This window comes from Pseudochaenichthys georgianus, chromosome 21, assembly GCF_902827115.2.
Source record: "Pseudochaenichthys georgianus chromosome 21, fPseGeo1.2, whole genome shotgun sequence".
In the NCBI taxonomy this organism is placed as follows: Eukaryota; Metazoa; Chordata; class Actinopteri; order Perciformes; family Channichthyidae; genus Pseudochaenichthys; species Pseudochaenichthys georgianus.
Window position 1 is genome coordinate 31,317,655 of NC_047523.1, and position 26,625 is coordinate 31,344,279.

General features: G+C 42.9%; 1 protein-coding gene across 5 annotated transcripts in view; it reads right to left on the reverse strand.

Annotated features, from left to right (window-relative positions):
* The window catches only part of tbc1d4 (TBC1 domain family, member 4), a 31,192-nt gene that overhangs the window by 346 nt on the left and 4,221 nt on the right, over positions 1 to 26,625 (reverse strand). Inside the window, exons 2-23 of one of the 5 annotated variants that reach the window (XM_034109938.1) lie at positions 19,853 to 19,981; positions 19,531 to 19,768; positions 18,761 to 19,008; positions 17,270 to 17,359; positions 16,753 to 16,857; positions 16,485 to 16,617; positions 16,286 to 16,377; positions 16,027 to 16,137; positions 15,161 to 15,283; positions 14,630 to 14,689; positions 11,903 to 12,111; positions 11,316 to 11,477; positions 9,086 to 9,243; positions 8,440 to 8,634; positions 6,353 to 6,514; positions 6,081 to 6,239; positions 5,336 to 5,436; positions 5,076 to 5,219; positions 3,702 to 3,861; positions 3,355 to 3,524; positions 2,882 to 3,058; positions 1 to 2,207 (exon numbers count right to left, since the gene is read on the reverse strand). The exon at positions 1 to 2,207 is cut by the window's left edge and continues 346 nt beyond it. In XM_034109938.1, coding sequence (XP_033965829.1) covers positions 1,977 to 2,207; positions 2,882 to 3,058; positions 3,355 to 3,524; positions 3,702 to 3,861; positions 5,076 to 5,219; positions 5,336 to 5,436; positions 6,081 to 6,239; positions 6,353 to 6,514; positions 8,440 to 8,634; positions 9,086 to 9,243; positions 11,316 to 11,477; positions 11,903 to 12,111; positions 14,630 to 14,689; positions 15,161 to 15,283; positions 16,027 to 16,137; positions 16,286 to 16,377; positions 16,485 to 16,617; positions 16,753 to 16,857; positions 17,270 to 17,359; positions 18,761 to 19,008; positions 19,531 to 19,768; positions 19,853 to 19,981 — 3,357 coding nt within the window. In that variant the 3' untranslated portion in view covers positions 1 to 1,976. Of the gene's footprint in view, positions 2,208 to 2,881; positions 3,059 to 3,354; positions 3,525 to 3,701; positions 3,862 to 4,234; positions 4,580 to 5,075; positions 5,220 to 5,335; positions 5,437 to 6,080; positions 6,240 to 6,352; positions 6,515 to 8,439; positions 8,635 to 9,085; positions 9,244 to 11,315; positions 11,478 to 11,902; positions 12,115 to 14,629; positions 14,690 to 15,160; positions 15,284 to 16,026; positions 16,138 to 16,285; positions 16,378 to 16,484; positions 16,618 to 16,752; positions 16,858 to 17,269; positions 17,360 to 18,760; positions 19,009 to 19,530; positions 19,769 to 19,852; positions 19,982 to 26,625 lie in introns of those variants that run through there. The other 4 variants (XM_034109937.1, XM_034109939.1, XM_034109941.2 and 1 more) reach the window with 4 other exon arrangements.

The window sequence follows — 26,625 nt, forward strand, 5'->3', positions numbered from 1 at the left end:
TAGTCATTCATTTTGCATTCATACATTTTTGAAAAGCAACCACTTCTTTGGTTCAACAGTCAACTTATGTTATGCACAAATACTTTAGATGAGTAGAATACAGGCAAAAAGAGGAAGGAAAGCCATAAAGCTGTCAGACAGCATACATACCCTTTGACAGATTTCAAAAAGAGATGTTTGGTATGTTTTACTTTCTGAGCTGTTGAGAGAACCCCTGCTTTTCAGAGGACATGTCTTATATGTATGAGATATTTGGTGTAAACCTTTACAACTTCACCTCAATCACCACAAGACACCATGACAAAGAGTGTCTGGACGGATTTATCTCTTTGTGAATAACTGTTGCTCCTGTCAATTAGCGCAAGTAGACAAGTGCTCCGAGTATATGCAAACTATGCTTCACATACACATATTGCATTGTATGCCAAAGAACAAGTCTGCTTGGACTTCAGTTTGAAAGTAAAAACATTATAATGAAACAGACACACATGTTTCCCCAAAACAACCAAGGACAGGAAGACATGTTAGCAAGTGCTTTTCACTTGATAAACATCACCTTGGTTTCAATGTAAAGGTGTTTTATGAAAGCGAAGCCGAGCCCAGGACTGTTTTGCTTTCAACCAGAAATGGCAATGGTGAGTCAGACGTGGAGGTGGGATAAAATAAAACTGAGGAGGGAGCCAAGGACACTTTTTGTGCTCATTTGAACTGTCTGCCCATACAGTCAGACAGCTCACTGCACAGCATGTGTGTATATGTAAGTGTGTGTACATATACCGTTTATAATGCCAAGTATCAGGAGAGACTTGTCCACATTCAAAATGAAACTGGCATTAACTTCTTCTTATTTCCTTTGTGGCCCCTCTAACATTTCAGTTTCTACTGCAAACATAAAACTGGGCATGTGAACAACAGCAATGCAACTGCAGATATGTGTTGTCATGAAATCTTGAGCCAAGCAACAATAGCTCCTTTTAGACCCAGCTTCAAGAACTACGGAGGAGTGTTGCTAGTTTAGTCAAACTTCAGCCTGAGCACAACATTTCGCACAGACATTTAGAAGAGAAGCTTGTGATGTACATCGAGATTACTCCTCCACCGTAGTCTGTTTTTCTGTGCCTCCTGGGAGCATGAACTCTGCCTCCGTGTCTGAACGTGTTTCTAAAACAAGGCGACACTGCGGTCAGTCACACAGGAAACTGAGAAGGCAGACAACCTCACATCCTGCCTGAGCTTTGGAAGAAACACTTCCTCCTTCAAAGCAGCAAGAAGAACTAAAGATCTCTCATGGCAGTGGTACACGCTGAGAAACACACCATATACAGTATGTCTGAAATGTAAAGCCAAATATTGCAGATTTGCACTCTCTGTTGTAAGAAACAGAATGTTATCAAAAGTATCTTTGGAGGGAAATGACATTCACACATCTGAGAGAATACAAGGAAATGACAAAGCAGACACAAATCAGAAACAACAGGACATCAACTCCATAACACACACCGCTAATGGCTCAAAGTTAAACCTGAGGTCCAAAACATTGTTTGTCTCCAGGCAACTTCTGCTTACAGCTTCTGTGGTGCTACTGAGGTTGATAGTAAATACATCAAGGCAGTGCTAAAAAAGATTTCTCACGTCAATCTAATGAATTCCCCGGTGATTGCCAAAAAGATCTGAATAAGAAAAGGGTGGTGTGCATGTTGATGTCACTTTCAAGCCGGCAGTGAAACAGATGAGAGACGCTTTGATGGAAAAGTCTGTCTGCTAGTATAAATGAAACCATCCTCCCACTGCTTTAGTATATGCTGACAAATACCATGAAGATATTTCCCAAACTGCACGTCCAGACACACATTTACAAAAGCCTGCTACTCTTACAGCAGTTCAACAATAGCTGTGAAGCTCAGCAGCCTTGCACTAAATTTCCACTTCAGTCTCTGCCTGTGCATCTGCCCACAGCAGCAGCCCCCTGGTTGCCATCAGGGTTTCTTGGCTGCAGTTTTGGCTTTCCCGTCGGGTCCTGTTTTGATCTGGGTCATCTCCACATCTGTCAGGGCGTCAGGGGGAAGGCATGAGCGCATGCGTTCAATGGTCTTCTGCTGAGATGCCCTCTCCTGCTCCAGAGAGCGAATCATGTGCTTCATTTTGCTCTCTCGAGAAAGGAAGTTCTCAACACTCGTCTCCAGTGTCTGAATCTTCTGCCGTGCAGCCTGGAGGACGGAGACATCAGTAAATACAAGGCACACCACACACACGGACATTTGGGGCGGAGGGTTAACAAAAAGTGAAGCAGCTACGCACTCTGAGAACTCCACAAGAGTCAGCACTAGTTTGACTTTTAAACCAGGACCGTAGAAAAGAATATCAACTAAAGTGCAATGAAATATAATTGTAGTTCATGCAGACTCCAAGCTTTCTGTTATATACTTGTTTGTGTTTAATAAACAGTTCTCTTAAACCATAAGTATAAGAGTCTGCACCTTTTCCTCTGTCACATCAGATATGAGAGCCGTACAATCCCTCTTTGACCCTCATTAATATGAGGACCATCCGGCTGGACTTTACCAGTCCGGCTTCACAGATTCACAAACTACTTGTCAAAATGTTAAGAGCATTTGGAGAACATAGTGTTGAGTCTCTTTGTCTTGCTATCATTTTCATTGAGTTTAACTTGTGTTTTAGTGCCATCTATTGGTCATCTGGGGCACTATCAGGGTGGATCTTTAAACATGTATGCCAGTGAGTTCCATCAATGATTATAAGCATTACAATAATGAATATCCTTACACATTGTATACCAAGCATTGGATATATGTCCCAATTGTATTCCCACTGGTCAAGATGAGAGGGAATAATGAAGCAGTGTGGCTCTTCGCTTGCTTACCTGAAGTTTTTCCAGCAGCTCCATGTTCTGTTTCTTCAACTGCACATTCGTCTTCTCGAGTTTGTCGAGCCGGTCAGAGTCATCAGGCAGCGGGCCGGACTCCAACATCTCATCCTGCAGGACATGGTACTCCACCTCGTACGCATGAAGCTGCTTGGAGATGTCTATCTCCATTACCTAGCAGACGACCAGTAACATGTGTTCGTCAATAAGGTTAAAAATGGCAACAAAGAAAATATTACATGTGTTTTGTTTCAAAAGCCACTTTTTAAATATGTATTTTTTGATTTGGTTTCTTTTCCAGATGTATCTAAGAATGTGTCTTACACCGTGAGGATTTCAGGATTCAAAAACCTGTTGCCTTACTACTACAATGCAGGTAAACGTGGGTAAAGTATTAAATTGCGTCATTGAGCCAATTGCCTGGAAACTTGGAACTGTATTTCAGGCTATTTCAACATCACACACTCTACCTTTGCCATGGTCTGCTCCATTTGTGTCTGAGTGAGAGCAGGAAGTGTAGTTTTCAGATAGTCCACAATGCTCTCAAAGCTATCACACTCCACTATCTCCCCTTCATGGCTGCCCAGCAGACAGAGGGCCACCTTAAAGATCACCCCGGTCCCTTGGACAAATACAAAATCTGAAAATACAAAACAAACACAGCATTAAAAAAACACCAAATGTTTTACACACTTATCCTTTAAGCTGCATTAAGTGGCTGTTTAAAGGTCTTCCTCTTTAATATTTAAAATGATGCATTGTGCTGATAAGCCTTTGCTTGTGAGCAAACACAGGGGCCATTATTCTAAAAATATACCAAAGACGCGGGACACAAAGTTGAGGGGGAACTGTGAGGCGAAGAGAGTGAGGAACCACGGTGCTGCGTAGAGGCTGGGGCAGATCTCGTGCTCTTCAAAGTGATTGTACAACTCGCGATGGTAGTCGTGCAACAGTCTGGAGAGCTGGTACATCTGAACCTGGGAAAACACAGACAGTGCGCACAGGTATAAACAGACAGGGAGAACACTGTGCAGAACAAACTGGTTTATCTGGATCTGCTGAGTACCACAAATAAATCTGAGAAAAATCAGCAAGCAAGTGAACATTTACCCAAGCTGAGAGCTCCTTAAGTATAATGAGTGTCGTCTTACACACTTGTTCAGACAGGTATGAAGGCCAAGCCTTAAAAGAGCTGTACAAACTCTTCAATAATGTATCACAGTGATCCTGACAAGTGCTCCAGTGAAAAGCACAGCAGTCAGAAAGGAGAAGCAGAAGTTAGCTCAAGCTAAAATTACACCGTTATCAGTCTTACAATATCCTGACCGTTACAAAGAAGACAAGTAATACCTTTTTACCTCCTCGAGCTGAGCAGCTGCACAGAGAAAACGGGTTCCTCTTTGCTTTACAACCCTTGGATTAGTCTTAAAAGAAGAGAACTGCTGTGTGGGGAGAACGCAGAGGGCTGCTTGGCCACGAAGTTAACTGATGTAGATTAAACATTACCCCGCCTGCTGATGCTCTAGTGAAGTCAGCTGATGTTTAACAGAAGCTAACAGGCATGCAGGTGTGGTCTGAGTAAGAGGTGGAGACACTTTACTACTTTGCTGGTGTTTACTCAAAACCCACACAAGGCCTTTTACTGCAGGTAAGGACAGCTCCAACATGAACGTTAAAGTCTAGTGTGCTTGTTACTTACACACATTTTCCAATAGACTAGAAACTTACTTTACATATGTTATGGAATGTATATTTAGAGCCAGCTTGTGTAGAATTAAAGCTCTTTTAATTTCCAAATTATAATACTTAAATCAAAGCTTAAATTAAAATGCATAGCGAAAACTTCTTGTGATCTTTAGTTGGAAGGTGTAGGGGGTATTTTTCTAAGTACCAGTGGAAACACCAAAAATACAAAATTATTTTGATAGCGGCTTTTTTGTTGAGCTAGTTTAATTTACCAAATGTCCAATTGAACACCACCTAATTTAAACGTCTAGTAAAAGTAGTAACTCGACTCTAATTTGACACTTTTGGAAATGTAATGTTAGCACAACAGGTAATTATGTCTAAAGCTGATCCCAAACTGATCTTACAGGAAAGAAATATAAACTATTCTGAAGTTAATACTGCTACCACATGGTAAGAAGTTCCTTATATTCCAATGACATATTCCATCCGTTCCTGTACTGACCTGCAGAGAGACCATGTCCGGTCTGAACTGCTGCCTGATGCCCAGGTCATACATGAAGTACTTCAGCATGTCGAAGGCCTGTTCCTCGCTCATGTGAAGCAGCAGCACTCCAGCCACAAAGCTGATACCCTGGCAGTAGCCAACCTGTATGGCACAGTAAATAGAGAACACACTATTTACCACCAATGTCATGACCTTCAGCCCGCTGTGGCATTCCAGTGATGCACTGTGGGAAAAAGAAACAGGATAACAGTATGTACCTCTGTATCCAGCAGAGAATAGGCTTTCAGGAGGTTGTAGAGGGAAAGCTGCCCTGCGCCGAGCTGCGCCGAGAAGTACTGGTGGTTGGGGAAGGTCCGTCCTAAGCAGGGAGGAATAGATAAGATGTACATCTGAATTATTACATTTCCATTGTTTGTTTAAGCTTTCAACATAACAGAAGCATAGGGATAATTTTGCATTCTTTTTAAATGGCTTATGTTTACATAATTCTGAAAAAATAACAACCGATCTAATACTACCACAACATCAACCACTCAAAAATAATACTAATAATAGCGTGTAATTATAGAGAAGCAAGAAGCTCTCCAGAAATGCCTTGATGCAGCCTTTTTCAACTCAGGGCCCACTTAAGAATCTAGTTTTTTTTCGTGGCCCACATTCAACCATGGACAATACGGAGGCTAAATAAAGTTCTGATGGTCAATTCAGAACATGTAACACGTTGTCAATCCAGTAGTACAGACCACTGTCAAAGACTGTAATGACCGTTGCTAGGGAGGATCGAGAAAGAGAAAGGAAAGGAGGTTCAAATAAAATGTTTTTTTAATAATTAAAAAGTTTCCACACAAATCATAATGTTTTGCAAATTATTTGGCGGCCCACTTGCAATGCCTTAATGTATAAATAATTTCCCCATGCAATATATATATAAACCAGGCAAATCCATGACATCTGTTTGGCTCTCTGTGACTTTTGGCAGCCCTTTTTAATATTTGTGCACACCTAGATCCACCAGAATAGAGTGCTGCTGTGCGGTGAGCTGCTTCAGCAGGTCCTGGTATGGGATGTCCTGAGCCTGCTGACGCTGAGGCAGCCTGTGACGCAGCCGGTGCTGATGGGAAAGGAGCAACCACACCTCCCCTCGCCTGCTCTTGGGAACACCTGCAGAAGAGAAAATGGTGCTGTATTTGACCAGATACACATATACATGAGCATGTCTTCATGACCGCATACTCCCACAGTCTTACACACAAACACATACATGCCTCCCTCACCTTGGCAGAGTGCACGATACAGCTGCTCCTTGTCTTGTGGGACTGTTGTTCTGCCCGGGGCTGTCAGTTTTCTCTCCCACAATGCCTGCGCTTCTTTGGAGCACTGGCCCACTTCCTGGTAGTTAAGCTTCATCTTGCGGATGTGCAATTCATCCCGGCTTGCTGCAGCACAATCACCATGATAAAAAGAGACAAAAGAACAAATTCAACATCACTTTTGTCAATCAAGATTCTCTTCTCGCGTCAGAAAATCCAGAACAAATGCCAGCAAAAGCAGGGTGGTAGATAAAGCCTTATTTTTTGCTTTTGTACAACAAGATATTTCAGATTAAAATATGTCAGATTTGAGAGGAAGTATGGATATAGGGCCATTAACACCCTTTGTCACCAGTAACCATTGAAAGCCTACCACATATACACATGAGCCACAATACCAACATTAACACCAAAGACCCATTTTATTATGCTGGAGAGACGACATCAAGGTAGTGTGTTGAGGTACAGCGGACAAAAGAAACAAAAACACCGTATGAGAATGATCGTCCCTGATCATGCAAACAAAAGATTCTGAGTTGAATGAATACAATAACCAACACCTGAAATCATGCAAAACATCTATCAGCGTGATCCCAATGGCTGCTTTGCATCTCTTACCTTCTATTGAAACCGGTTATTCACAGTTAGGTCCTCAGACCAGCATTTGTGTCATAGTAACAAACAAAGGGAAAGAGATGTGTTGGTATAATTTAATATAATATAATCATTTGTATACTTGTATTGACTACAAATATCTATCTCCTCCTTTTCTCATAGAGACGCTAATGCTGTTCTGATATCCATAGTTTGAACTTTAAATTAGTTTAAAAAACATCAAAGATGGGTTCTCTTTAATTGAATGTATATATATATGTTTTTGATACATCCAAAATGGCCTGTACTTCCTCTTCTTCACTCTCTTCCGTCCTGCTCGTGATTGTTAACTTCCTGTTTACAGTGTTTATATAAGGTGGGGATAAAAGGGAGTGCACTGCTAAAATAAACTTTGGCATACACCCTAAATAACCTCGGCCAGCAGAGGGCGGTATTAACAAATGCTATGTCCAAATGCTGTAACTCTTGCTGATGTTCTGCTCATGCATGAACTCTAACCTACTGAGAGTTTTAGTAGTTAAGCATATCTGCATATCTGAGTTATGTAGTGTGTGCGTGCGTGTGTGTGTGTGTGTACTAGCATTACTATACTTGTGGGGACCTAAATCTGTTTACATAGTCACGTGTGGGGACTCGCCTTCCTTATGGGGACAAATTGGAGGTCCCCATAAGGGGGATCATTAATTTCAGGGTGAAGACTTGGTTAGGTTTAGGGTTAGGGTTAGGCATGTGTTGGTTATGGTTAAGGTTAGGATAAGTCTCTAGGAAATGCATGTAAGTCAATGTAATGTCCCCTGAAGTGATGTATACATGGTGTGTGTGTGTGTGTGTGTGTGTGTGTGTGTGTGTGTGTGTGTGTGTGTGTGTGTGTGTGTGTGTGTGCGCCAGAACATTTCACTTCTCAAAATAAACAGAAATGACAGCGTAAGGGTTAGCATATCCCTGTCCACACTCGTAGCACTTAGGAACACGTCTTTCTGTTTAAAAGCGTGTGATGAGGGTGTCACAATGTCATGATAGGTTGGTAAAAGGGACGTGATGACCACTGTTTTGAATACAGAAGTCAAGTAGAGACAATTCTATTTGTATAACCCAGCATCATAACCTACCTCAGGGGGCTTTAAAATATTTACAACACCCTTCATTTTAACCCTGTCGCGTTTGAGTAGAAAAATTCCCCAATAAACATCGGAGCAAGCTTAACAATAGGACTCAGTGTAAGCCAATTTCAGCTAGATCAGCCCCATGATACATTATAAATACCACCAGTGTCTGCAAAGAAACAAATACACGAATCATCATGAGGTGCTGAATGATATGGCAGCAGTTTCTCTACAGACATCGTGTTCTGAACTTTCGTCATGCATGTGACCGGAGGAAGGGTTTGTTCCAGGGTGATTATCGTAATTTATGTGCACATTGGTAAATGTACTCACCCTCTAGCCTCTGGTTCTCCTTCTCCATGCGCAGCAGCAAGATCTGCTGATGGATGGCGGTCTTCCAGAGGGCCAGGTAGTCAGCCCCCGTCTTCTTAGGCTTCTCCCCGGTAATGGGGTCCCTGGCCCCTGGCAGCAGACGCCCCAAAGGATCCAGACTCAAGTCAAAACCACAAGGAGAGAGAGGCAACAGCTCTGAAACACAACACCCAAACAACAGAAAGTCCAATAAACAAGAAATAAAGAAAGAAAATGACTATATATATGTATATGAACAATACATCTAATGATTATGTCTGTGCACTATTCAGGTTTGTAGTGCTTTCTTGTGAAGATATTATTATGCCCCACATCTGCAAATAATCTATTAGCTCTATTTAACAAATAACAATGTTTAAGGCAAGACAACTAGACATAAAAACAGGTAGGAAGGTTAATTTCCACAAGCTCCTTAGTGTTTATCTGACAAGGATGGAGTACGAAAATTAGTTTTTTTCTTTTGAACACTTACTGCTTTCCCTGTATATGCATGCAATTTGAAGTCAGACACTTCAAAATAGCCTTTTCCTCATTGTCTATGCACTTGTGGATTATTCAGAGAGTAATGACTGTGTGACTGTGAGCACGAGAGACTGTGTTACCAGACCTGGGTGCTGCATCGATGAGGGCGGCTTGTTCATGGGCGATGCGACCCTCAGGAAGATCTTCTGTCTCCAGGAGACCCTGCGTGGGGTCGGAGGGAGGGCTCCGCTCACTGAGTCATTGCTGCAGGCAGACAGGGTCCTCTTCCTGCCTTCCCCATTGCTACGAGAGAAGACAGCAGCGTCACAGACACCCGATAAATGACTCACGTATCATCTTGCACGAACACTCTTTCAGCAACTTTTACCAATGCAGGCACACACACATCATTGAGTCCACAAACACACACACCTCTTGGTTCATACAATCTTCCCATAAACAAACTCACTGAAATGATGACAAATGGTCAGTGTGAACCTTAAACAAAACGGATTCAAAACATGTACCAGACACTGGCTCGATACCAATGTACAAAGGCAAAAGGTTGTTATGCAGAATGACAAAAAACAGCAGCCACACAAACAGCCACAGCTGAGCTAGAGGGATGCTTGTTTTCTCATTTCCTGGAAGAGAAGTTGCTTTTGTTAGTGAAGAAGAAAACATTACTGAGAAGCATGGGGAACTGACTAATGTCATGTTCACTGTTTAACACTAGGTTTAAAGTGTAATCATGATATCCAGGCCATGGAATTCACACCAACCATGTGCTGCACACTTTGCAGGTGATTTAGCAGGCCCCATTTTGGCAACCAAAATAAAGTGCATGGTCATATAGAAATAAACATATGAGCATGGGAGGAAGGTGAAATGGAGCACAGCCTATTTTGCTTCCACTTTTACTTTTTTTTTTACAACATCATTTGTAAAATAGCAGCAAAAAGCAATGACAGTGTCGACGTTCATTTGCAGGCTGTTAATTTATTTAAACACTTAGGCTGCATTCAATTAGATTAGATATTAATTTAATATCTGAAATATAAAGGTTGCTAAATAATGTTCATAATGTTTTGTTTTCTCTTGCAGATAACCGTCTTATTGTTATGATCGTTTTATATCAGTGCATTCTGCATTGCAGTTTATGAGCACCAGTGAAATTACATATGTTTAGAACTTCTGCCCGCAAAAGGAAATCGCAAGCACTGATGACTAGTTAATATAACAGTTTTTCTCCAGTAGAGAATTAAGCTTTTTAACTAAGTTGTTGAAGATCACTTGAAAGCTACTGTAGTGTATAAGCTTGTCAGCATCCCAGCAAGTGCCAGTCTTATCATGTGGATATGAAAAACAGGAAGTGACCTCTATTGAGAGCTGTAATGTCAACATGAGACCATGACTCTACTCTAACAGTTGTTCTGCAAACAACCTCTTCTAAAGATGTTCACATATTACCTCTTGTTGTGTTTTTCTGCCTGTAAAGTCATAAAGAAGTCACAAAAAGACAGCATCTTATCTCACAGTGCAACAGATAGTGCGGAGCTAGCTGTGAATATGTTGGCATATTCAGATTCAGATATTCAGCAGGTGGAGGCTTTTCAATAAGTTGACTTTTAAACCTGCTATTATTTATCATCAGAGGCAACATGATCCTTGTGCATATGTGCTCAGAGGATTGGGCCGCTGTCAGAGGAGAAAAACATCTCGTGGAAAGGCCATTTTACACCGTCTGCTCCGCTGAGTCTCATTCATAATGGAAACGTTAACCTTTACTCTCTGCCATCCACACACCTAACAGAGCGTGCTGAAAGGAGACACTCGGGCGCACAGCGGTATGTCCCACTTTCTTAGACATTAGATGATACATTAGTGCAGCTTAACATTAAAAGCAAATTTTACAAATAAATACATCAATGAAATAAGTAGGCAAGATGCTTTGAGTTCCTAAGGCATCACATTGGTCAGGAAAGGTGAAGTGCGGTTAATATAGGCAAGAAAACCAGGTTAAATACAGTTTTGCCGTGCAAAAGCATAATTCACATGCAAATGCAAAAGAGAAGGGTGTATCAGCATCCCCTTCAACTTCTGAGAGCAATAGGAAGAGGATTGGACCAGCTGTGATAGAAAAATGGAAACAGCTGGAAAGTATTGTCCTTATTGATAAAACGTTTGCTGCAGGTAGACAGGAAAAAGTATAAAAGATACAGGGACAAAAAAGCTGGGTGTTAAAAGGTTTGGACAGCCAACACGTATACTGCCATCCCAGCAAAGAGCGGTTTGCCCCCCCCACCCGTCTCATCCCCACCCTGGTCGAGGGGTTTGGGTCTCATTAGGGGGGTCATCTGCGCACCCCCTCTCACCTCTTTAGACTCCCACTGTCTGCCAGGGAGCCCAGGGAGCCCAGGGAGCCCAGGGAGCCCTGGTAAATGCTTTTCAGGAAAGTGGGGGCGGAGAAGGAGGAGGGGAGGCTGAAGGTGGACTCGCTCTCCGAAACGCTGCGTGTTCTCGAGACCGCCCCGGGACTAGGCGAGCAAAACATGAAACGCCCACAAATAAAAAAATTCAAAAACACAACCAAATAAAAGCACAGAAAAACACTGACTGAGCAATCAAAACATTGACAGGAAACTGGTGAAGCCATTGTTCAAGGATAGTGGAGCAGGAGGTGGAGAGATGTAGGACTGATCAAAGCGCTGCACAATGATAACATTGTCTGTGTGAACATCAAGGTTGAATAAATATTTGGTTAGTGTTAAACTGATTATAGAGAAGCGAAAGGTTCTGCCTTTTAAAGCAAAGTCAGCCATATGTTTAAAGAAAGCACAAACTCCTACAGAGTCCAGTTCAATTCACTGAGCATAAGACATCTATATTCTGCATTGATCATTCCTTTATTCCACAGGTTCAGACTCAGAGTGCAGTGCCTGATGGCTGCAGAGTACGTTACCTGCTCTGCAGCAGCTCTGGGTTAACAGACTGCTGTCTGCGCAGTGGAGCCTGTCTCTGGCTGCTCGGCTGGCCCTCGAAGGAGATGCGTTTCTTCACAGGTGGATGGCTGAAGGTGTGGGCACGTGGACGGAACTGACCAGCATCCGGGTCATCTTCGGGGAAAGCAGGAGGGGAACCTGGAGGGGAATGACCGGGAGATTCCTCATCCTGCTGAGGAGGAAGAAGGTAAAACAGAGAAAGATGTCAGTGCATGAGTAGAAAACGTGCATAGTAATGTACATTTATGACATTTCCCATCATTTTATCATGGTTGGATTTTCTGACATATCTGTCTTTGACTCCAACTACTCATTAGAGCTTCAGTACATAGGTCAATCACCCTTCATATAAGCAGGCAAATCCAAATAGTAATCACACTGAATGTCTTTGGAAGTCAAACCATGCAAAGCTAGTAACTCGACCCCAGAGGCCCACAGCCAAATAAAACACCACCTCATTACTCAAGTTGCAGGTCTGCACTCACCTAGCCAACGTTACCCCAAAGCAAGACTCGTTCCATGTTTAACTTTCCACTCAACACTCTTTTACTCAGTGTCGCCTTATGCAATACAACTCCCACCATCTATTGTATTCTAATGGACACAGTCCTGTGACTCACAGCGTCGCACACTATTGGTGGGGAGGACCTCAGTGGCGCAAAGCCTCATGAAAACCCTCCAATAGCCTCCCTTCATGCTTTTACAGTCCTCCCTCTGTAAGATCTGACATGACGCGGGCAATATTTGTTCTGCTTTTTCAAAATATATAGAAAAAAAAGGCATGCAAGGTCTGCACCCACTCAAACGTCCTTGCACTGCTAATCACAAGGTAAATCATGCTAAATGTCAATGTCAGCTTAACTGTGATTAGTAGATTTTAGGAAGCACTGGGGAGATAAAGTGACTCAGTGGATCAATGTCTGTTTAGAGCTGTGTCCTATGAGAGGGCTAAGAAAATAGGAAGCCAAGGCCGGCATGGCTCAGCACAACTGGACATCCTGACTAGAATTTCCTGCTTGACTTTGGCATCCTGACACAATCCCCAGATGACTACTTGTACACATTATCAGAAGGAAAACAACATGCTACTATAACAATAGAGGGGCTCAGGGGAGCTTTGAAAGCACAGACACCAGATTGTCCTTATACATAAAGGATATAAACGCATGTCATGTTGTCATATCTTTTTTATTGAATAACAACAGAATGATATCTATAAAACACAATATGATTATGAAATGACTTATACTTGGCCCTTGCAACAGCAAGTATTGGTTGATTTGGTGATAGTAAGTCAGATTTGGCAGTTTAATACAATCCCATCACTTGGCGCTGCGATTTGAAGGCTGCTGTAAATCATTTCCCCTAATCTGATGCTACATATTTCCTATAAATCTGACATGGCATGATTATAGAAGAGGCAACGTGAGCTGTATGACAGCTATGTGGAGGGTCCATTTCATATCTCTGTGTGTTAAGTACAAGTAAGAGCTACACATCCCTAAAGAGGAACTTCACCGATGTTACACATCAAGCTCTATTTGCAGGTAATGGGGATAACTATTGCATATGTGAAAAAAAGCCTTTTGTTGCCCGAGGGAGGGAGCTATGTGAAATCAAAGAATGGGCTCAAGTGATGTTACTTGAGACAGCTTGATGGGTCTGATTACAAGTTTGGAAACAAAAACACACACGTACACACAGAAACACACACACACACACTAATGCAGACACACAAACAATAACATATACACGCACACAAACAAACACAAAAAATTGAAAAAAATAATGTCGAAAATACGACAGTCTAGTAAGTCGGAAATCTCAGAAAAAAACCTAATAGTATAGTATGTCTAAAATATGAGAAAGAATACCACATAGTATATTATGATGAAAATATGCAAAAAATGACATAGTATGTATGTCAAATAATGTAAAAAAAAATGACCTAGGACAGTCTGTACATTCTAAAAAGAACAAGTATGTCGAAAACATCAGAGAAAAAAAGAGATAGTAAATTATGTCGAGAAAAATAATAATACAAATAATCACAAGGAATTCAATCTTCGCTCCGACTCAGTCGAGCTCAGGCCCTAATAATAATATTACATGCTATTGTTATAGCGCTGTTCCTAATGCTTAAAGACGCTTTACATAAAATGACTTTAGGTCAACAGCTAATGTCTACGTCATCACTATTGCATTATGGGCAATGTAGGCATATTCTTTGATAAGGAAGATGTGTGTGTGGAACAAAAAGAGACAATATCTTTGGATCTGCTGGATTGATTTTTATCATGTTTCTTTTAAGCTGCCCTGCATTGCACTCCTGAGTGCTCTTAACTACATGATGACTGGTGGGGAGTCAGGGGGACTACATCACACAGTCACTTCACATTCTGCAGAGCAGTGACAGAGTGGAACCAACAACACCAACTGGTTCCCTGACAGCTCTGTACACTCCCAGCTGTATTCTTCTGACTTAAGGCCAATGCAGCAGCTGCATCATGACACTTTGTGGGAATAATGCAGAGCAGAATAATGTCGCCACGTGACTGATCAAAGTGAAAGCATGGCTATCTCACTTGTTATTTTGTGAGAAGGACCACTGGGTTAAAAGTGAGAATTCCCAGAGTCCCTGGAGCGAAGTTCTGGGAATTATCATGTTCTCCCTCAAGGACACTTACCCTTTCAAAACTGCTGAGGCTTCCCATGCTCCCCAAACGGCCCCGCATCCGGCTGGCACCCTGAACAGGTTTAAAAACAAAAGATATATATAAATGAAAACCATGTTAACACAACCTTTTTTCACAAGAAACCAATTGCTCAAGTCAAACGTTGTGAATGTAATGTCAAAAATGTAGTAAAACATGGGACAAATGAATCAGAAAATCTAAATGGGAAAGAAACATTTCCTGACTTCTGTAATTTAACAATTATAGGCTCACTGTTCAGCTAAAGCTCTAAGACAATAACAGAGGGCAGCAGAGGTTTGCCTAAGATTGCCTGGATCCTGCTACTAAGGAATTATTCTGCCGTCTCACTGGCAGATAAGGATCAATCCAAATCCCCTGGATGACAATGACACATGCACTGAGAGCGCAGAGAGACACATAAAAGGTACAAAGCACAGGGGTTAAATTCTGTCTGGGGACAGTGAGGGATTACATTTAGAATGAAGAAAACGTGGTATAAAATAACCCTCTTTTGTGACCCACCCTTGCAAAAATGTTCTCCAGGGAGCTGGTGAGGGAGGTGCGGGCTTTATTCTTCAGAACATCGAGTTTGAAGCGGCTGCTGGTGGCTGAGCCGTCTGCTGCTGAGGGGCTGTTTGGTGCATTCTGTCAGATGATAGCAACGGGCAGAAAGAAAACAGACATAATTAATACAAATGTGACTTTCAATGTGAGCCTTTAGTACCCAAACTCTGCAAGCAAACAGCAGCAAACCACTTGGTGAAGAATAATATTGTATGATTAGATCAAGATCATGCTAAAGTAAGAATCAACAACTCATTATTTCATATTCTTTGAATGAACAAATGGAAGGTTACGGTGAGTCAATTGATAACCAACTTAGATTTCTTAAAGGAACCTATTGCTTTCAGATGGGAGGTAATGCACTTTATTTTATTGAGGTTTTAGCATCAGTAGAAGCGATCACAAAATACTTAAATTCTAAAACATTCCAAGCAACCCTTTAAGTGTTCACAGAAGAGTTGCATCGCCGATAGAAAACCCAGTTCGACCCGTTTGTTGGAATTCAAGTACTCAAAGGGTCTTGTGTTGGGGTAAATAAGCATGTCAATCAACACAAAGTACAACAGAAACGTTAGTAAGAATTCCAGGAACAAAGAGAGGTTGAGAGGGATAAGATAACTTATGTGCCATTCTATCAGAAAACAAAAAAACAATTCCTTTATCGTCCCTTTATTACTAAATGTCAAGGGGCAGTCACCCTCAACCATTTGATTTTGATTGGAGAGAAAAAATGCCTTTTCTTTAGATATCAGTCATTTTAAAGTCAAATCTCTGTAATTAAATCTACATGGTTTTATTCAGCATAAACATTGTTAATTCTTCACCTGGGGGGTTTCTCCAATGTGGAGATGGGTCTTCTGTTTGGTTCCACAGAGCTGTCTCAGATGGAGAATCACCAGCTCGTTCTCCTCTTGGTCTGACCCGGGCTTCAACCTCTGCAGACACAACACACACACTCGTAACTTAAGATGTAAAAACAACACTGCTTTGTATTTGTGAAAGAAATTCAAAGAAAATACGGTCAAGTTGTCACTCATTTGTCCGATAATAAAGTGTTCTTTCTCTAAGCAGAGCCAACCTTACCTGAACTCGCTCAAAAACGTCAACCTGCTCAGTGTCAGTCAGCTGGGAGAGATATTTTTGGATGGCTAGCTTTGCCCTGGGTGGGTAGAGACCTCGAAACAGAAAGGGGATATAAGAATCTTCTTTTTTGTGGCTTTAACTCTGAGAAAAAAGACCGTCCATCAATATAATCATAAGTAAAGCCAGAGAGTTGACTTACCTTCGATCCTCTCGCAGAGCTTGTGCAGGTCATGCATGGGGCAGGCTTCGCAGAGCTGGATGGGGGTCTTGTTGCTTTGCAGGGTTGCGGCCGTACTGAAGGCCTGCTTCAGGGTCAGCATCACCTCATCCACCTGACACATTCAGTCACAAGCAGGATGAAAAAAGGACACACAAACACACACATCGTCAATAAAGATTACAATAAAACCATGAGGTTAAGAACAAAAGCTTCAGTCATGTGAATGCTCATGTTTGGTGTGGCTTACCAAGGACTCACTGGCACACTGGAACACGTAGCACACATACTGACTGGGACCAGACTCTACTGGGTCCCGACAGATGAATCCAAAGTGGTCGGACTGCTTGACACCCTGCAACAAATTCAAGACAAACAGGAGATTAGAATGAAGCAAGGGAAAGGCTTTCTGTTGGATCTTTTTAATCAGTATAGCAACATAACATAACGTTTTCACTGACACCATAATGGCTCCTGAGATTCTCCAATTCCATTTTCTATTGAATTAGTAAAATGACACTACACAGAGCATTATCTCTATGCAGAGATAGGACATCAGGCAGTAAAAAAGGATTGTTCGACAGCACTGATAGAGATGTATTATACAATTAAATGAAAGACCTACTTTGATATAAAGACAGAAAGTAATGCATTAGATGTCTAGAAAAGAAATGCCTGGAATGAGTCTGGGCTTATCTTGTCACTAGGGATCAGAGACAGAAAAGAGAGGCTTTTAGTGCAAAGACAGGAGGTAAAAATCAACCAACCTGACAGCAGGATGAGATATCTTTGAAGTTCTTCTCCAGCACCACCGTCTTACTCTCCGGACTTATGAGATTTACTTCAAAACGCCCAACCTGAAAAACACAGAAGGGTATTATGCTCAAATTCATGCGAAACACACATAGCGATTCATTAAAAAGTACAAACGCAAAACAATAATACGTTTATTTTGATTGTGGTTTATGGAAACTTAATGTAATCTGAGTATCCCATGACAAGGGCTACGATGACTGTCCTGACTGAGACACTTTGAATAACATACTAAACACACTAGCCAACTTAAAATCGAGGTCAACAAGTCTGCAACAACGATTTCCCCCATAATTGACTGCAATGTGGAGTGTCATATTGAGCGTTGTGCTCTAGATTTTAAAATGAGCTTCATGAGGAAATGGACATGATGTGTGAGGACTGGCAGCTGGCTCACTCTGAAGCCCGCAAGCTTTTCATGAAGTGTTAGCTTTTCATTTAAGTAGCGCGGCACTCACACATTCTACTCAGGAGTTACAGCCTCTTTATCTGGAGCGGCAACACACGGCGGAGCTAGTCCGTACATCACCACTGCCAGCCACGGGTACATAAAAAATGATTTGCTGCGGCAAGAAGCTCAGAACTAAATGCAGGGAGGGTTTCAATGACATATAGCGTCAAGCAAGCAAGCATTTGGTTTTCTGGTGTGACAGATGGGACTCAAGTGAAACAAGATGGAAACCTATGGCGTATGGTCGATGTGCTTTAATGAGGGCAAATTGTTACAGCTATCGTGCGCAGATTCTTGAATGTGAATTCCTTGGTATTTAATGTTCTGATCTGATATTTTCTGTCGTGTACCCACCCAGTAATATGTGTTCTAAAAAGTCAACTGATGTAGCATATTATATGACATTGCTTAGTTCAAATTATTGAGGAGTGAACCACACATAAACCAAACATGTACTACAATTCAGTACAACTGCACTTCGATTTGATATACTTTATTAATCCCCGTGGGGAAATTGTTTCTCTGCATTTGACCCATCCTAGTGTTAGGAGCAGTGTGCTGCCATTTTGAACGGCGCCCGGGGAGCAGTGTGGGGAACGGTGCCTTGCTCAGGGACACCTCGGTAGCACTTGGTCTTGCCGGGACTTGAACTGGTGACCTTCCAGTTGCCAAGCCAAGTCCCAATCGACTTCGCCACCACCGCCCCCTTCTTCTATACCAAAAGCACACAAAGCAATCATGGAAAATGGCTATAATTAAAATACAATAGACCCTTGATCCTGGCCAGCATCTGGGTGCAAACTAAGCTGGTTTTAATTCGATAACATTGCTAATAGTGCTGTGCTCTGCCAACGGACTGTGGGTCCACAGTTAACTGGACACGGAGATAAGAAACATCTGAGCTGCTACTGAAACCAAGATATCAGAAAAAAACCACAGTATATCTTCACTTTTCATGGAAGTCAATCCACAGCATTTCTACATTTCCTTTTACCTGGAACAGCATGGTGCGGTTCTTGTCTGAATCGGATGGTTGGACATGGTTTGGTGCGCTCGAGTGTCTGCGGCGGGTGGGACCCATGATGACCCCCTCCCCCGGCTTCCTCTGCAGACTCCCTGCCATGCTGCTGCAGCGGGTTCGAAACTCCTGAGGCTCCTCAAACCCAGAATCCTCCAGGATGCACTCGGGGAACGCTGCTCCTCGCAGACTGCTCTGACTGCCGCTGTTAGACAGGCCTTTACCTGAAACACATAGACAACAATAAACGTTTCTGTTTATTTCAGATTTCTGGGATTTATAGCCACCATCCTTTTGGTGTACAGGGTCAACACATGACATCACGTGTGACAATGTTTCCAGCTTAACCAAATCATCAACTTATCTTAAATATTATATCAAGGAAAAAACTACTATTGGTAAAAATATATACTGTCTAGGTCTAACCTTCAACACAACAAATATGCCATTTCTTATATTGCTATTTAGCATCAGATCTTCTACATTAATTATCAACTGGTGAGGAGGCTGATTTATTGCCTGGTAAGTAAAGCTTTGTTTTCAACCAATTCAGAGAGCTATAGGCTTATTTAGCAAGAAGGACTATCACTTCTTATTTTAAATAAAACATTTTAGACAACGACAACGGTACAAACTGCCTTCTCAATCTCAGTTTGTCGTATCACACGCAATTGACAAAAAACCAGCTACAAACCGATTTTGATTTATGAGCTAAAGCTAATCCTCAATCTGTATGAGACTCTTACCTCCACCTCCATTCACTTCCTCCACTCCTGGGCTTTCCGGGGCTTGTACACTCTTATTCAGAACAGAGGAGAGGGGGTCTCCATCTTCCCCAATAAGGAACTCCACAGGGGCATTCTCCGTGGACCCCCGTTGGCCATTTAGCAGGCGCAGGCGCTTTCGCTCGACCTCATGCAGACGAAACTTATCAATGCAGTCATCAACGAGTGTGGATGGAGCCTTTTTGTGCAGAACTGTCACCTGGAGTTGTTTCGGAAATGTAACCGCATTAATATAATGGCCTAATGAAATGGAAAGATTTGTTTTTTGAGAATTATTTTTTACCTTGCCACAATAAAGCACTTCAAACTTCTGGGAGTTGTAGAAGGCCTCTTCAGCTTCCTGTTTGGGCTTGGTGTCTCCCTTTAGCGCCGATTTGGACACTTGGCGAATTCTGCTGATCACCTCGGGGACCTGTAAGAAAGGAGAGTGGAACAAAGACACAGAATGAATAGGAAGACATTAACAAGAAAAAGCACAACAATAGGGAAAAGGAAGTGAACAGGAACCACATGCCAGAGGAGCTTTTCCCTGCAGCTCTTCTTACACCTGGATAAATAACATAGCTCAACAATAATCAACAGTTTATGACTAGTTTAAAGTTATATTAAAAATCAAATCATATCAATGCAGCTGTTTTCTAACAGACATGTAGACCTAATGCTCAAGCAGAGGTCAACACAGAACAAGTAGAACTGTGTTTAGCTGACAGTTGCAGTTCACCAAACAACTCTTTTGTTTTGATATACAAATAACATGACCTGACCTCATGCTGCGACTACATTATGAACTAACTAAATCTAGTCAGAACAGACAGAGCAAACACTGCATTGGTATAGAAACAGGCATGGAGACAGGAAACGCCCACACTCTATCGTGCAGAAGACAAAAACAAAAGCACTGGAAAGAACTAGACTTGAAGGTCACTCAGCCCGTTTCTGCTACACTCGTTTGGGCACTACACCTCGTTGACCGCCTGCAGGGATGGCTTTTTCCATCCAACAGGAAATTAATTTTGGTAAATGGCAACCAGTAAAAAAGCAAGTTGAAAGTAAAAACACAAGTCTTTCAATGCACATTCTTAAGCAATACTTGGGAATTTGAAGCCAATCCATCATTCAGTACATCACAACCACTTAAGCAGACACAACCGGAGTGACAGCCTATGAGTTTCCACATCTCTAAAAAGCAAAAGTGCTAACAAGAAGAACCAAACCGGAGTCAAGGTCAGACAAATAACGTGTTTCTCAAAAGAATGAGTGCTAAACAAACAGTGTCTATCTGATAAGAGTCCCCTATTGACTGTTGAGCAAATATGCCTATATTGTAGACCAGGGAGGGAAGTTATGTAACAAAAGTGGTCCCTCTTTATAGGTGTGACCAGAATGGAGGGCAAACAAACAGTAAAAGAATGATTGTGAATGTAGTGAAACATCCTGAGAAAGTGTATCCCTGCCTCTCGCGGAGTCCCGTGTATGTTTGAGACACAGAGATCAAGTATATGTCTGCCATTTTGCTGCTGTGGCTATTTTAAAGTCTCATTTACCAAGGGCCTACCTTCCAAAACCAAAGCATGGAGCTGTGCGTGGCTGGTGACAGAGGGCTGCATTGAGATGAGGAATAGGGCAGGTGGTGTTTGGTTGTTCATACATAAACAGTCATCTGTTCAACTGGAACCAAACTGACCTGTGTAATTGATTTGGTAACAGTTTGTAACAGCTGGTTTACTTTTCTCAAATCCTTAAGAACTTTCTAAGAATCTTTTGAGAGAACAGTTAACTTCAAGGTGCGGAAACAAATATCTACACATGTGTACACAAAAATCCTGAAGTATGTCAACCTTATTTAGTGTTTGAAAAACAAAATTAGATTTAAAAAAGCATTGGAAAAAGCCGTGCTGACACCATGACATCAAGGTAGAGGCCTTGGTGGCTGAGGATCACAGCTGCAGTATCTGATCCGTCACGCAACTAGGCCCGTGTAGAAAAAAATGACAGCGCTGACTTAACATTTAAAGGCAATGCTAGATTATACATGTGTAAGATGAAGCCAGAGCGCCATTTCCTCTGATTAATTATTTGTAGTTAACCCAATACAGAGTCAGTAAGGGCCCTCATTTCTTGGTTAGGGACAGGCACAGACAGGCCAAAAGCTGTTGGGAAGAGCCTTGAGGTTTTTTTCCATTTATTCAAACACTCCCTTTCTTACGGTTTTTCAAACTGGTTATTACATCTAACCTTCACCCATCATTGCCTGGCTCTATCAACCAATATTAGTGACACTGGTTGTGATCCAATGCCTGCCTATATAAACTCTGGCAGCTTTAGAGCTTAGGTGAAAACAAACAGGAGGATTTTCCCCTGTGAGCTGGAGGAGTCCTGAGCGCTCAGTGCATGGCTCATGTCATGTCAAACCTCCAAGTAGACCCTAATAATATCTGGTCAAACAATAGGCTAGCCTGCAGATAGTTGTGTTGCCCTTATTGCCACTGTTTAACCTAACCACGTTGAAACCATAGACTGTATATGGTTGAAAACCCAACACACCGCCCACACCATCCACAATTAGGCCTAGTTAGACACACAGGTTATAATCATACACCAGATAAGGATGGAATCAGACAGAAACAGTGGCATTGAAGATAATACCCGATGTCAAAACAGGAGCAATCCAAGATTACATGTTTTTACTTTGACAGAAATTAATATGGAGCACCACGGTAGTTAACATGGTAAAGCAGGTAACTATGTACTATAATATGTAACCTATGGCCCTAGCGCAGAACCCAGGGTTCAGATCCAACCTGTGCTGCTTTGCTGTAAGCCATCTCTCTCCCCTTTTCCTGTATGTCTAGCCTTTGACTGTACTATAGAGTGCAGGTAGAACAACTATATTTCCTAAATGAAACATAAAAGTAATCAATGTAAGTTGTTGTAAACTTACTCTAAATAAATAGAAAACAAGAGCATCAAGTTAGAGATTAACTTAGTTTTCCAAACTTCAAATGTCAAATTTCAACAGTTGAACCCAACAAACAAAAAAAGAAAATAAATCATCCAGAAACCAAAATATAGGCAACTGAGAAGAACTGTGTCATTTGAGAATATAATTTGAAATCTGGATAAATAAAGTTTTATAAACATAACTGTCTTTGTGTGACTGGAACTTTATTGGTTCTAGAGGACCTTACTGTGACGTCATCCCCGTGCTTTTCCATCAGCCTGAGGACAAACTAGTCTCTGTAGTGTAACAAGTGAAAGTTCATGTCTCAAAGCAAAACAAAGCAGGACAAAAGATCACATGTCACCTTGGCATGGGCCAACAAGCTTGTATTAACTTGTATAAGTGAAAATCATAACGTATCAAGACAGCTGAGAGATGAAGCAAACTTAACATCCGTCTTTACACTATGTTACATTAAATAACACGTGATGGAGGGATGTGGTGTGTCTTTAAGTTGGTATGTCATTGCAGTACAACGTCTAACAACAACAATATGTGTTGGTTATAAAACTTAACCTTTGCACTGTTACCAATGTACTGTATTGTATTGTATTGTATTGTATTGTATTGTATTGTATTGTACTGCTAAAGTCAATTTGTTCTCAAGGCACGTTTTCCAGAAACTACTACTACTAAAGTACTTTATCATCTCATGAAAACCAGATAAGAATCCAGGATCCTTAGCTTCTCATTTGGCAAGAAATCGGATCATGTGCACGTCCACTTCACATTCCCTAGCTAACCAAAGCTAGCACAGGTGTGACACAGCAACTGTATTAACACCTTCCTCTCCCAATAGCAGCAAATAGAAAATGTCTTTGTTTTATGTTCCATAACAGGTGGAATATAAAATGTACATTTAAGTTCCCTTAATGCTAATAGAGAGTTCTCATTCATAACACTCCGTGCGATGTCTCACTATGGGATGCACCTCATCGCGGAGCAAACAGAAGCATCAATCTCATTACGCCAATCCTGATTGGCTGGTGATCTTGACGTCAGCGTCGGGGAATTCACCCCCTATAAGTAGTTTGCGCCACGACGCATGCGTCATTCAAACACCTCTTCTCACTTCAGAGCACATCTCTATAGTAGCCGGACAAGCTTAATGGTCCACAGACTGAACCCAAATATCCATTTCGGTCGACGGGCGCTCGCCGGCTACTCCTTCTGCTTTGCAGGAAGACGGTAATACTAACGCCAGTTAGTATTAAAATCGACCTCGCCCTTCTCTTCCCCGGAAAGTAAGGTAGGTCTGATTTTGTTAAGCTAGCAGCACACCTGTTGCTAGCTCGCTCCCTCACTATTGACACCACGGTATCTAGGAAGTTTTTTCTTTTCTCTTCTACACGGAGGAAGAAATGATTAAAGGAGCATATCGTCACACCAGTCAGTATTCTCCGGGAGTAAAAGACCCACACCGTCCTTTTCTCCGGATTAAGGACAGGGTGGTAACATCTTTTTCTCCCATCTTACCTGTTGAGAGCGGGCCCTCTCCACGCCACGAGGCGAACAAGATGGACGCCTCTCTCCCTCACACCAGAGGAGTCAGGGACTCGGTGGCTCGACTCTGCGGCTGCGGGTTGAAGATCTCGGGCGCAGACACACACCAGGTCTGCTCGTCCTGCCTCGGGCTGGAACACGCCCGAGGCGCTATCGACAAGCCCGGCTCGTGCGGACATTGTGTCCGCTTCACCGTGAAGAGCCTCCGCCGACGGCTAGCACGCCAAGCTAGCCAGTCGGTAAATAAAGGTTCTACTACGGAGCAGGACCCCCCCATGTCCACTGACCCGCTGGCCGGCAGTCAAGACACGGGGGCGTCCGCCGCAGAGAGTGAACCCATTGAGGTTACCAAGCAGGAACCCCACGCTGCCAGCAAAGTCGGACCGATTTCAGTCGACAATGACTTAACGGTCCTACAAAGCTGCAGCGTTGTCCGCCAGGGCCCTGAATGTGTCCTCGCTGCTAACCGCTTACCAAGCGGAGCTCTGCGAGGACCTGTCGGGTAACCCGGGGGCAGCCACTCTGGACGAGATGGCAGCGGTCACGGACATTTGTCTCCGTGTCCAACGCTGCGCCGTCCAGGCCACGGGCAAGGCAATGGGGATCATGGTGGTGCAGGAAAGAGCGAGATGGCTCAACCTCACCAACCTCCCAGACCGGGAAAAGGAGGATGTGCTGGATATGCCATCGTTCCAGAGGGAATTTTCGGCTCCGCTCTCGCCTCCATGCAAAGGAGGTGTGAGTCGAAAAAGAAGGAGGACAAGGCACTCCACCTCTGCCTCCCTCGAAGGGTCTAGCCGCTGCCTTCGCAGCAGCAGTCCTTCGCAGCAGCAGTCCTTCGCAGCAGCAGTCCTTCGCAGCAGCAGTCCTTCGCCCAAGCTGCCTCGAACCCTACTCGGTTTAAAGCACCGAAGACGCAGAGGTCGCAGCCCGCCCCGAGTACGGCGTGCGCGGAGAATGATGGTTACTGTGAAATGCGTAATGGCACTGTGCCACTGGCTGCACCCGACTTTTCTAGTACGAGGTGTGCCTATGGTAGGGTTGCCAGAAACTGACCATGATCAAAATCGATTATTCGGCAGCCCTGGCGAATAATAATCGATTATTCGACCCCCCCCCCCGCGGGAGAAAAAAAAAAAAATCAGACAAAAGGAATTCCGTTGTTGTCTTTACTGGAACATGTTTAACAGCACAAACAACAAACAAGCATGTCATCACAACGACGTGGCCTTGAAGTGAAGTTGGTAATGGCCAGCTGTGCTGTGTCTTTCTCTGTAACCTCTTTGGCGTGCTTCGCACTCAAATGCGAACGCATTGTTGAGGTTGAGCTGTGATAGACCAACGTCTTTTCGCAGAGCTTGCATTTAACTTCCTTTGGACTTGTAAGTTCGAAGTAGTTCCACGAGGAGGAACTCTTTTTACCTGCCGCTTTGTTCATCTTTAGTCGCACGAGAGAGGGAGAGGGGGGGCGGGGGTGGGGTCGGTGTGTAGCTGCTGCAGCAGCAGTCTGCTCTGCGCAGGCTTCCTCCAAGTTTACAGTAAAACAAACTGGTGGTGTGACCAATGGCCATTTACAATTATTAATACTATTACTATTATTAGCATATATATATTTATATATATATTTTGGTTGAAACTAAGCCAGAAAAAAAAAAAAAAAACATAAATAATAATAAAAAAAAATTAAATAATAAAAAAAAAATATATAAATAAAATCGATTTTTAAAAATAATATTCGATTATGGAGACTGTAACGAATATTCGAATAATCGAATAATCGCTGGCATCCCTAGCCTATGGGTGCTGTTCTTTCACGGAAAGTGGTCACCACAGACGCATGTCTGACAGGTTGGGGAGGTATTTATGAAGGTCGCCCGGTGAGGGGTCTCTGGAGCAGAGACCTCCAGCGGGCGCACATAAATTACCTGGAGCTTTTAGCGGTGTTTCTCACCATAAAACGCTTTCTGCCTTTCCTCAGGGGACATCACGTCCTCGTGAGGACAGACAATACGACCACAATATCGTATATTAACCGCCAAGGGGGTTTGCGTTCTCTCCAGTTACACACACTGGCGCGCAAACTTATCCTATGGAGCGGTAGACGTCTCCTCTCTGTGATGAACCTCGGGGCAGATCTACTGTCCAGAGGTATACCACTTTATGCAAACTGGACTCTACATCCAAGGATTGTGAGCTAGCTGTGGGTGCGTTACGGCAGAGCCGCGGTGGATCTGTTCGCATCGAAAGACAACGCTCAGTGTCAGCTGTTCTTGTCGATGCGCGATCTAAATGCACCGTTAGGCGTGGATGCACTCGCGCACGATTGGCCCCCGGGCCTTCTGTACGCGTTCCCACCCCTGGCTCTGATACCCCCAACTCTGGCCAGAGTGAGAGAGCAACGCCACACACTTATTCTGATAGCTCTGCACTGGCCAGCTATGTACTGGCTAGTGGAGATATATCAGCTGCTGTGCGGGCAGCCATGGCAGCTCCCACTACGCAGGGACATACTGTCCCAAGCGGGGGGGGGGGCGATCTTTCACCCACACCCA